This window comes from Solanum tuberosum, unplaced genomic scaffold, assembly GCF_000226075.1.
Source record: "Solanum tuberosum cultivar DM 1-3 516 R44 unplaced genomic scaffold, SolTub_3.0 scf00017, whole genome shotgun sequence".
Taxonomy (NCBI): Eukaryota; Viridiplantae; Streptophyta; class Magnoliopsida; order Solanales; family Solanaceae; genus Solanum; species Solanum tuberosum.
This window is the reverse complement of record NW_006238943.1, coordinates 154,969-167,064: the sequence shown is the minus strand read 5'-3', so window position 1 is coordinate 167,064 and position 12,096 is coordinate 154,969. Positions and strand designations below refer to the sequence as shown.

Here is a 12,096-nt window from a genome sequence, read left to right as displayed (position 1 = left end):
ATTTGGCCCTAAACTCTCTTTTATAATATAGTAGAATTACTAAACAAAAAGGAAGCGTATCTATGTGTTTGACTTGAGCAATTCGTGGGGACTCATTTTATTTAGCTTCTACGCTACTATATGAATGTGCTTACAGCTTCGACAATCAGTTCAACAATTTACTGGGAACACAAAAATCACTACTCTTCTTTCAACTTTTGTTGAAGAATTATTTTGGGAAATTCTATTTGAAGTCATATTTAATTACCAATATAAAAGTGATCATCTGCAAGTTATTCCAAATTCTCATTTAAGGTATGTTAAGGCAAAAAAAATTTCTTTTATATCGCACGATTTTTGAACACTATAAATTATCGAATAATTCATTTTTATACTACTCCATTGCTAGGAAGACCCTCTGTGAAGGGGATTGGAATGTCAGTTGTTCATTTTTCTTAATTTTAACGTATCATTGTTGTGCATGTACTGCTGTAAATATGGTTGATGGATAAAAGTTATGTTCCATAGTGTTCTTATTTCTTATGTCCATTAGCAAGATATTGTCCTAAGAGTGAGACTCAAATGATGGAGATTTATTATGTTATACCTAAAGGTATTGTTAAACCTTCTTTTCTCGTGCGAAGTTCTTACGATAATGGTTTGAAAATCATATTCATACTAAACTTTGTACCCCATTCTTTTGATTGTATACTCATCAAACAATCATGTTTCTGAAAAGAGTTATACTATTACTATATTGAAGTCGTTCATAAATTAAGTCAGGCATGTCAGTCTCCTGTCAGTTCCTAAATGATTAAATTGCTAAGTTGTTTGAGTTTGTTCTAAAAGCCTATGAGTTCTATGAGTCCTTTACATGTTATACGAAAGGGATTATGAGATTATGAGAACAAGAGTACTAATGGGCCAAGATTGGGAACATGACTATAGCAACATTATGCATTACGAATTCATGGCATGACATGCTATGCATTCTACTCCCGAGCTATAATCGGGAGGTATGGGGCCTATTTCCTATATTTATACGTATGAGACACGGATGGCCACAAGTTGGCGAATATGATGCCGGTTCGCTACCGGAAGGCACCACCATTGCTAGCATTTGGTTGGGTATATATATATATATATATATATATTCATGACATACGACTACACGAACATATCATGCATATTTAGTTACTATAAGGTCAGATGTTGATCATGGAGGCTATTTGAGTTTCACTTTCAGGTTGAATCTCCACTACTCTTTTTATCGCAATTATATATTATTTCACTTTCTGCCTTACATACCAGTACATTTTCATTCGTACTGACGTCCCATTGCCTGGGGAAGCTGCATTTCGTGCTGCAGGTTCAAACAAAGGTCTTGATTGGCCTTTGCGATATGGGGTGTTGTCTCAGCTGAGGATTGGTAAGCTTCAATTTTCCTGGAGTTGTTGGTCGTCTTAAGGTTTTGCATACTTGAGTTTGGTATATAGTTATTGATACTTTCAAGACCTCGTCCCACCTATTTGAGTTTGTAGTATTCATAGAGACTTGTGGACCCTCTATGTTGGGCCTTCTTAGCTTCTATTTATTGCCTTGTCAGATTATTGTATAAAAGATTTTAATTGAGGCCTTGTCGGCTTTGCTAGTTCATTATCAATTAAGTTTGTCTTTCCGGCCCTTCTATTATGTCATTTATATTCTTGTGACCTCATCGGTCCACTTATCTTGCTTCAGTATTTCATTGTGAAGGCCTTGTCGGCCCTTGTTATTTTCTTTCCATTATGTTGATTGATATTCCAATCTTTCTTCTTAGAACGTATTGATTCTCGTTTCTTTTCTGGAAAAAAAAAAGAACCTAATGGATCGAACTCATATGTTGTACCTGGTCGTTTAAATCAGATCTCTATTTCGGTACAACGAGAAGGGGTTTACTATGGTCAGTGCAGTGAATTTTATCATATTTTTCCTTCTATATCTTATATAGACTTTTAGCGTATAATAATTACCAATACGAGAAAAATAGGAATAGCTGATTCTAGATCAATATAAAAAAAAAAGCAGGAATTCAAAAATGAGAGAAGATTTCGTCCACCAAGCGGGACAGAGTGCGACCCCTAAGCTAGCCAGTCGGGATGCTATCTCTCTTCTCCTTCGTCACTCAACCATCAAAATATGGTATATAATTAACAAAGTGTCTAGCTTGGTCGAATAAGGTACCGCATTCCCGTTGCGCCTCCCCTAGTTTGGGGCGTGACAAAGAGTCCAACTCACATGTTCAATTTTAGAGCAAATAACACAAATTTCATTAGTTGATGACCTAATTATGCTATTTTTCTTTAGTTTTCAAAATTACTTTCCTGTATCATATTTACTTTGTCAGATTTATATATGTGACACATTTAGGTATATGTATTTCGAATACATATGGATTAAAGTGTAATTTGTTCAGATGCATCATATTCAAGCGTGATTACCATGTACTTGAGACACGTTGACTCTTTTGTTGACCTCCCTCCTATTATTTGCATCTCTCCCCCTCTCTCTCTATATATATATATGTATTTGTATATCAAAATGTATCTAGTTTTAAAGATATATGTATCTAGTATCAAAAGATACATGTTGTCTCTCTCGCTCACCTCTCTCCTTTATCACTCGCCTCTCTCCAATGTATTTGTATTTTAAAATGTATTTGGTATCAAATATACATATATCTATCTGGCTTGAAATTTGAAAGTGTGGTATATCTTACTTGAAATCTGATATAAAATTATTAACTAGTGAGACAATATGAAATAATTTTAAACTATATAGTGAATTAGTATTTATAATAGAAATATTTATGTAATTAGATAGTTTTTTCTTAATTTTAAACTAAGATCTAATGACTAAAGATGTATCTCAACATCAAACTCATATTTATTAAGTTATTATTACTAATTCAAGCTGGATTGTTACAAATTTTCAAACTATAAAGTTCATTATTACCTTAATCTTGTTGTTCTTTGGATTGATTGATGCTCGATCTCGTTTTAAGTCTCTTCTTGGTGTTGTAAATTAATTACTATCTCAACATTTTCCCTAATACACCAAAATAAAATGTCTTTATATTAATAATATTGACTTTTTGTATAGAAATTTAATAACATAAGAATACTAAGTATTTGATTTTAAAAAACACGATAACATAAGAATATATTACCCCCTCAGTTCACTTTTACTTGTTATCAATACACTTAACACACCTATTAAGAAAACAATGATCGACATGATATTTGGTATCAAATCTTAAAAAATAATTTTAGAAATAAGTAATTAGTGTTGAGAATTAGACATGAAAAAATAATAATTTGTTTTTCTTAATATGTTAAAAAGACAAAAGTGACATGTAAAAATGAAAATCTATTTTTGGAATACCGAACAAATAAAAGTAAACAAACATTTAATAAAATTTTATGAGAAAATAATTATTTCCATATTTATACTTCCAATCACAATCAAAATCAATTTGGAATTTCTAAAACCCAAACTCTTTCCCTCTTTGTACTAAACTTTTTTTCAAATTGCAAAAATATCGAGCACTGTGAGCGTGAGCTGAACGGCGAACGGAGAAAAATCGCCGACAATGAGTGCCGGCGCTGGCGGAGGAGGAGAACGGAGCTCGCCTGCACCTAAACCCTCAAAGTTCGCGGTGTATCAGAATCCAGCCTTTTCTGCTGCCCTAACAACGAACAGCCTTCGTCCTTCCAAGTCCACTTTCGTTTTCATATTCATTATTTCCATTGCTTCTGCTTCTACTCTTCTCAGGAGTTTTTCTAGGTATTTTTATTTACTTGCGCTTTTCATTGTTAATTTTAGAGGTTTAATGGTTAAAAAACACTATCTCAGTGCCATGATTTTTCGAGTTTTATATTTGAACTATCATGAGTTTCATAACTATTTATCACAACAGACCTGAACCATTTGTTGTTGCCTTTTCCTATTTGAAATATAACCATAAGGGAACAATACACAGTTGAGTCGTTCATGTAGTTAAAGGGAACAATCTATAGTTGAAGTGTATTTTGATGAATAGTTGGTTCTAGTTCAGGTATGAAACTCGAAAATTCGGGATACTTTTAAGTATTGTTTTTGGCTCTTCACTCTTAATTATATTAAATTGGAACTGAGACATAATTGTTGTTGTTGCTGATGAGGACTCACTATGCCAATAGAAGATAGCAAAGGTAGATCCAAAATTTGAAGTTTATGAGTCCTATGTCGACCTCAAATTAATACTATAATAATAACTAGACTCACAATCAAATATTTATACATATTTAGTAGATTTCTTAATATACATACACAATGTATGTGCAAATGCTATTGGGTTCTCGTGAGAAAGCTATGTGTGGGACTCTACATCCGTCCCTGTAGGATACCATGTGCCAATATAGAATTTTTAAGTCTATCGGACTCACTATGAGTTTGTGACAAACTAGCAACCTTTTAGGAAAAAAACTTAAGTGAGTTTGAGTAGTACCATAAGCTAATTTTTAGAAGTTGAGCTTTTTTTTCATGAAGCGCATTTTGAACCTTGGTCAAACATAAATTTTTCTATAATATTGGCAAGAGTGCTTTTCAAATTGATTTTCCAAACGCAAATTGGTGTTCTCCAAAAGTACTTCTTTCAAAAAGCACGTTTTAAACTAAGAAGATTTTAGAAGTTTGCCCAAACAAGCTATGAATTTGTGTATGTTTTGAAGTTTTTAATTATATACAGCTATGGGCTGTAGGCGTGGAATTACTTGCATTCGGTCATGACTCATTCTTGAATGGGTTAACATGAAAGTTAATACTTGTTTGTGGAGTAAAAGGGTTGAGAGAGAAGCAATATAATGTTCTGTCCACATGTTGGAACGGTTGAGAAAAAGAGGGGAGTTTGTAGTAAAGCTAAAAATTACCTGCTTTATGTTTGTGTCTTCAGAATGTGTGTGTGTCATTTGATTAATATGGATTGCTGAAGTTTATATTATTTTTTGCATATACACACTTTTTGTATTGGATTCTAAGCACACTTGCCATGTCAATGGAGATTTTATGATATGAGCATTAACAAAGTACATGCATTTGGATGGATAACCGTCTTAGTTCAAATTTGATATTAACATCGGTTTGGATTTGCCTAAAACCTTTTCTAGCAGCATGAGGAGTATTATATTTCTCTTTCTCCTCGCTTTTTAAATACAAGCAAGGGTCTATGCTTTCTACAACAATAAAGTAGTTATCTACTAGCCATATTTCTCTCTTTGATGATGTCATAGCATGGTCTTGAGGAATTTTGGAAGGTAAACATACCAAGATATGCCTAAAGGTTTTAGCTTTGATCATTCAGCACCGAGTGAAACAAGTGTCCGGAGACGCCAAATAATGTGTTTTAATTTAGGATGTTCTTTGTCTTTTTATTGGAGAGCTAATCCGATGCTTACTGGAGATAAACTCCTAGCTATTAATTATCTTTGTTTGGTTTTGTTTAGTATATTTGCATGTTTAGTATGGAAAAACTCTATCATTCTGGTGTTGATTAGGGCAGTGGAAGGGATGACTTTACCAGGTCCATTTTTTAATTCTCTCTTGGCCTCTCTCATGGAGACTTAGATGAATTAATGAGATCGTAGCTGAACATACTGCCTTAGTTTAACTCTTACATAAATCTAGATGGAAGTAGTTCTTGTGCTTACCCAAGCTGCTCTGAAACTTAATGTTTCTTTTTTGAATAAAATAATGTTAAAAGTCTTTACATTTTGACCCTGAATTAAGTTTCATAATAAAGGAAATAAGGTTTATAAAACCTAGTTAAAAGGCTTGAATAAACCCTATCCACCCAACCTCGGAGAAGGAAAGCAATAATCATAAGAATGCATAATTTTAGTTTGGTAATTCGTGTCTCAGCTAATAGGTTCATTTGAATTTGAGTGGTTGTAGGGAAAGCGGGATTGCCGACAGCCTGAAATTCAGATATGTTTCTCAAGAAACTGCTTGTAAGTGATGTGGTCCTATTTGATTGAACTTAAACATTACTGCATCAAACTTGTTACCAAAAACTTGTTACTAATGTTTTACCATTATTTTCAGGTCTTATTGTCAGACTCATACAGACTTTTGCAGCCATCGTCTTGTTTGGAACCTTTCTCGCCCTTGTCAAGGCTATTTATTTATGTACAACGAAGACTGCTGATGTGTCAATTATGTCACCTACCAAAGGAACAAAGGAGAATACACGTCTGACTAATCGACAATTAGGGCTTTTAGGGATTAAAACAAATGTTGAGCAAACTACCATGGACTCTTCGACGAGACCTCCCAAATCAAGAGGTATCTCAGCCTCTCCTTCAAATGTCCTAGTCCCCATTCATCAGCCAATTTCTAGTTCAAACCATTCATCTAGACTTAGTAGTGACAAAGTTAGAACTGGTAGTGGAACTAAAATACCATCTTTTGGCACCCCATCAAAATCACCAGCTTCCCCATCCTTATATCTTGTTTCAGCATCTTCTTCTCAATCACCTTCAATCCAATCTTCACCAGGTGGGGAATTGGTTGCCACCCCTTGGTCGAACAAGAGAGCTACTTTTCATAAAGAGATTGCAACAGAGGAACAGCTTGAAAGGTTCCTGGCTGATGTTGATGAGAGAATTACTGAATCAGCAAGCAAGTTGGCAACTCCACCGCCCACCATAAGTGGGTTTGGTGTAGTCAGTCCTGGTAACCTGCCCAGCTCCACTAATACATCTGGAACTCCAAGAAGTACTCCTCTAAGGCCTGTTAGGATGTCCCCTGGTTCCCAGAAGTTCTCAACTCCACCAAAGAGAGGGGAAGGCGATCTACCGCCTCCAATGTCAATGGAAGAGTCCATTGAAGCATTTGGACATCTGGGGATCTATCCACAGATCGAGCAGTGGCGTGACCGACTCAGGCAATGGTTTTCATCCATGCTGCTAAAGCCTTTGCTTAACAAAATTGATACTAGTCACACGAAGGTGGATTCTCGCTCCAACTTTTATGTTTAGAAACTTTGTTTGTTCGCTTTTATTTTTTCTTTTGATACTTGCTATTCTGCCTTTCTCTCATTCACTCATGTATTTTCCTCTTCTTGGCACACTTGATGATCTTCCAGAAGAATCCTAACTGTTGATCTAGACCACTCTTTTCTGTAATTCTGGTCATTGATGTCAGTTTGAGCTCCTTCGGTTCTGTCTTCACACTTATAGTGTGTCAAAATGACCATGAAGATTGGGTTGTAGCTTAGTACATCACAAGGATGTAGCAGAAATGCTCTCAAGACTTGGAGATTCTTTTGATTGGTTGTAGAAGGAAAAAAAATGAGGAATTTTATTGATTAAATAATCAAATCAGGATGAAAAGTCAAATTTATGTGACTCAAGCAATATTAGAAAAGTTTAAGCTCCTTTGTCATTTTACTAACCATTTCATGCATAATGGCGTGCTTAGGTTATGCAAGCTGCCAGCAAGCTAGGCATTACAATCACAGTTAGTCAAGTTGGAAATGGAACACCTGATACTGGGACTGCTGCTATATCTGCTACTGAGATGACTAATGAATGGAAACCCTCATTTTCTGTTGACGAAGACGGTGTACTTCACCAATTGCGCGTTACTCTTGTCCAGGCTCTTGATTCTTGCATGTGTAAGTCACTTCATCCCTATAAGGTTATGAGTCCTGCAATTCATTATTCAAGTTCTCTCATTGTTGGATGTATCGATGTACTAATTCTTAAGTATCTCGTCGATGCTTCTTTATTTGCAGCAAAGTCAACTTCTGGAGTTCTTCAACTATCCTCGCCAGAGAACCCCCTGATCCCTATTTTACAAGAATGCATTGATGCCATCACTGAACACCAAAGACTTCATTCCTTAATGAAAGGAGAATGGGGCAAGGGATTGCTGCCACAAAGCGGTGTCCGTGCAGAATATACAGTACAGAGGATTCGAGGTAGTTTGACTCTCAACTTTACCTTGCATGTCAGTCACTATTGGATCTCCATTATGTTCTAGGAGTAGAGATGAGAGATGAAGTATGCTGATTCTATATCAGTGTTGCACGGCTAATCTGGTTTCAATTTCTTTGCAGAGCTTTCTGAGGGAACCTGTTTGAGGAACTATGATTATTTGGGCAGTGTAGAGGGTTATGGGAAAGGAAACAAGAAATGGAATCCCGAGCTTCCAACTGATTCTCATTTGCTCCTATATTTGTTTTGTGCTTTCCTGGAGCACCCAAAGTGGATGCTACATGTTGATCCTACAACTTATGCTGGAATCCAGTCTAGCAAAAATCCCTTATTTTTGGGTGTGTTACCTCCTAAAGAAAGGTTTCCTGAAAAGTATGTAGCTGTTGTGTCAGGTGTTCCCTGTGTGCTCCATCCAGGAGCTTGCATATTGGCTGTCGGAAAGCAAAATCCCCCAGTTTTTGCCCTATACTGGGATAAGATGCCTCAGTTTTCTCTCCAGGCAAGTTATTGTTACTAAGATGCTCATTTTCTGCATTTTTTCAGTATCAACGTGGCACGATCAATCTTATAGTTCATGTCTCTCTCTTTGCAGGGACGAACAGCACTCTGGGATTCAATCTTGCTGCTGTGCTATAAAATTAAGACCGGGTATGGAGGATTAGTGCGGGGTATGCATCTTTCTTCATCAGCATTGGGCATTCTACCAGTTCTTGATTCAGAAAAGGACGACCGCTGAACATGAATCCGTCTTCTCGTAAGATTCTTGTTGTAGCTTGGTGAGATATATTATCCTGAATTCCTGAGATAATATGGCCTCACTATCAGCAATTGTAGTTGTGTAATTCAGGCTCTTAAACAAAGAATCAAAGATTCTAGGCAGAGATGCTCTTTCCTTCTTTATTTTACTGCAGAATTACACCCCTTTCAGCAGATCTTTTTTTTGGATAGTAAACTTTTCTAGTAAATAGATTTATAATTATGTCAGTGTTTGCACTCCCCCGTTCATACCCATAGTAGTAGCATTTTTATATCTATTACTCCCTATTTTTTCCAGTTCTTCGGTTATTACATTATTTTGTTATTGTTATTCCTATTTGTTTTCTATATGCTTTATTTCTTTCCCATTATTTGATATGTCCTCTCCGTGTATAGTTTACTCTTCGGCGGAGATCGCCCATACATACAATTAGTCTTCCGTACAGTTGGCCAATGGTGTGCACATATAATTTTAGAAGGTGGAATTCATCCACATCCATCTAAAGTTGGCACGGCTTTTCATTTAGACCTTTCAGGTAAGTCTTATACATTTTTAAACATTTGTTGTGTCATTTGACACTTTTCACTGACTCATAATATGTATGCTACATGAATTTTGAGCGCATGAGATCTTTGGTGGAAAATATTTTCTCCTTCTTTCTCCCTGCCACCTTCCACCACACAATTTTTTAAACATAAAAAGGGGAAAAAACATTTTTTCCAATGCTCACGACAAAAACACCTCCCATGTTCTTGTCCTGAGAAAAGATTCGTTTATTTTTTCACTTAGGACATGGGAGATGTTTGACTATACGTGTTTAAATTAAATCTAAAAATATAAAAGGATGGTATCAAAATGATGAGATGTGGGGCTATTACATGTGTTTAATATTTAAAAGGCCTAGTTAGAATGTGTACGTGAAAAGTCGTGTCAATTTTTGATGTATGTCGATTGTTCCAACATTTGAAAAAGGCATAATACATAAACATGACCCTTAACTTGGCTTCAGCGGACAACTATGCTCTCCAACTTTGAGTATGCGCTTAAACTTGTATAAAATTGAACAAGTAGACACACGTGTCTTACATGACATAATACATGTAGGACACCACGTAGGACACAAAATTACCATGTAGGGTGTCATGTAGGATGAATGTGTTTATTTGTTCAATTTTATAAAAGTTTAAGTGTCTACTTGTGCACACCCAAAGTTAAGGATCATAGTTGTTAGCTAACGCCAAGTTAAAGGTCATGTTTATGTATTATGCCTTTAAAAAAACATACATTGAAGTTAGTTGATGTTTCACATATATACACATGCATCCAACCTCTCCTTTAAAAACACATACATAAGCAATTGGTCATGTGTGTTAATGCCCATATATCTTTTAGAATATAACTAACTGACTCCGTTAGACACAATATTCGACCTAGTGAACGATACTCATTATCTCTACTAGATCATTGCCACTTTTTTTTAGATTTTCAAGGTCACGAAGGAAATTTAGGATTATCTAAACTTTTTGTTTGTATTAGTATGATCGACTAACTTTGTTTGACCTTAGATTTTTGTAGATCCATCAAAAACAATCTAGTGAAAATAACTCATTGTTTCTACAAGACAAACTTTAGTATATGTTTTTTAAGTTTCTACATCACAAAACGAGAATTCAAGATTATTTCATTTTCTCATGTATATTAGTCATAAACTTTTTAAAATATGATCAATAGACTATGTTTGATCCCAAATTTTATGATTCTAGTCAAAACAACCTACTAAACGATACTCATTATCTCTACAAGACCAACAACATTTTTTTTCACTTTTGGGGTCATGGAACAAAAATTCAAGGTTATCTCACCTTTCCATGTGTATTAATCTATGAATTTTTCAGAACAAACTCTGTTTACTCCCAAGTTAATTCAGTCGGTATCGTAATCCATTTTTCTAAATGCCAGTTTCTTTAAATTGACGATGTTTTAGACATATGTTCGTTAAACAACAGTTTAAACTACCAAACAGATGGAATACCAAGGCATAAAGGAGAAACTAGTAGTAGCAATTATAGACACAGCTGAGACAAACAACAAGCAAGGGTTAGGCAAAGTACTCCGCCACCTACACATGACATGACATTATCATAGAACAAGCTCTTATCACGGGTTCCACAATCCTTTCTCATTCTAAATGCGTCAACTAAAAATAAAGAATCGGAATCAAATAGTCCCATCACTATTCCTCTTACCACCTTCCTTCGCACCAAAATTATCAGGATGTTGAGCCTGACTTCAAAAGGTTCATTAACGGTTAAACACATTCAAAACATTATACATTTTTATAAGTTAGTTTAAACCGATTTACAGGCTACTGGCTTCACAAATGGCAAGAGGAGATTTCAAAGCGCTAAAATGCCTATCCCTCTATATCCAGAGTTCATTTACCAGTGGATGTTACTAGAAGTTTTTGTACTGAGCTAAGCTGTCCAAAATATACAGTTCACCAGTGAGTCACCTTCCAAGGATTCCATCCGGAAACGGAAGAGAAAAAAAATGTGATTGGTCCTGTTTGCAATGGAAAAGAAAGTGAGGTGAGGACGCAAGGGAATCGGGAACATGATATGACAAGTTTGCAGGTTGGAGTACATACCACTAAGAAAACTCCTACGTTGCTAGCACAGATGTGAGAAGATACTTTCTTGTTGACCAATGTCTGTTCACTAGCAAGCTCATCTTGTCATATCCACATACTTTGCTTAGCAACAGTAATCATTGTTCTGCTACCATGGAATCTGCTCCTATTCAGAATCCGAATCAATACTTAGATACAATCTTGGTCTTACAGAACGACGTTGACGAGGAAATGTAAAAGGACTATCTGATCGTTCTCTACTGCTCTTAGTTGATCTGCTGTCATTCATACCAATAAGCAATGAAGCTGCACAAACAGGAGCAGCACTACCTACATTTAGAATGGCTCCAATACATGAATCAAAACAGAACTTCTGACAACACATCTTAGCTCTCATATGAGTATCTACCAAGAAAAGTAAACTATCTCTAAAAGAACAACACTGCAATACTCTGCAAATTGTGCTTGTACTGCAGTTTCTCAACTAAACCTGTGGTACATCTAAACATGAATAATCACCTAACTAGTTGTTTTTGGTCAATTTACCAATTCTTTTTTATTTTGCAGGCAAAAGTGCAAAACTCACAATGTTAATTCAAGCAAGTGTGGATAATGATCTATCTGTGCTCTCCTCACACACACACACACACACACACCCCCCCCCCCCCCCCCAAAAAACAAAAAAAAAAAAACCCCCCCCCCCGCCGATCTGAGCC

At 35.8% G+C, this 12,096-nt stretch overlaps 2 protein-coding genes across 6 annotated transcripts in view; one reads left to right on the top strand and one right to left on the bottom strand.

Annotated features, from left to right (window-relative positions):
* Positions 1-3,502: 3,502 nt before the first annotated feature.
* Positions 3,503-8,980, top strand: LOC102601434 (transmembrane protein 209). 2 transcript variants are annotated; one of them, XM_006340081.2, is made up of 7 exons: positions 3,503-3,804; positions 5,950-6,005; positions 6,100-7,004; positions 7,477-7,672; positions 7,793-7,978; positions 8,117-8,493; positions 8,587-8,980. In XM_006340081.2, exons 1-7 carry the CDS (start codon positions 3,611-3,613, stop codon positions 8,728-8,730), a joined length of 2,058 nt encoding a protein of 685 aa, XP_006340143.1. In that variant the 5' UTR covers positions 3,503-3,610; the 3' UTR covers positions 8,731-8,980. The 2 variants fall into 2 exon arrangements, with proteins under 2 accessions (XP_006340143.1, XP_015170482.1); XM_015314996.1 differs by having other exon boundaries at positions 5,941-6,005.
* Positions 8,981-10,849: 1,869 nt separating this feature from the next.
* The window catches only part of LOC102600633 (E3 SUMO-protein ligase SIZ1), a 15,153-nt gene continuing 13,906 nt past the window's right edge, over positions 10,850-12,096 (bottom strand). For 2 of the 4 annotated variants that reach the window (XM_006340078.2, XM_006340079.2), the window contains exons 17-18: positions 11,399-11,710; positions 10,850-11,313 (exon numbers count right to left, since the gene is read on the bottom strand). In XM_006340078.2, coding sequence (XP_006340140.1) covers positions 11,547-11,710 — 164 coding nt within the window. In that variant the 3' untranslated portion in view covers positions 10,850-11,313; positions 11,399-11,546. The remainder of the gene's footprint in view (positions 11,314-11,398; positions 11,711-12,096) is intronic. The other 2 variants (XM_015314994.1, XM_006340080.2) reach the window with 2 other exon arrangements.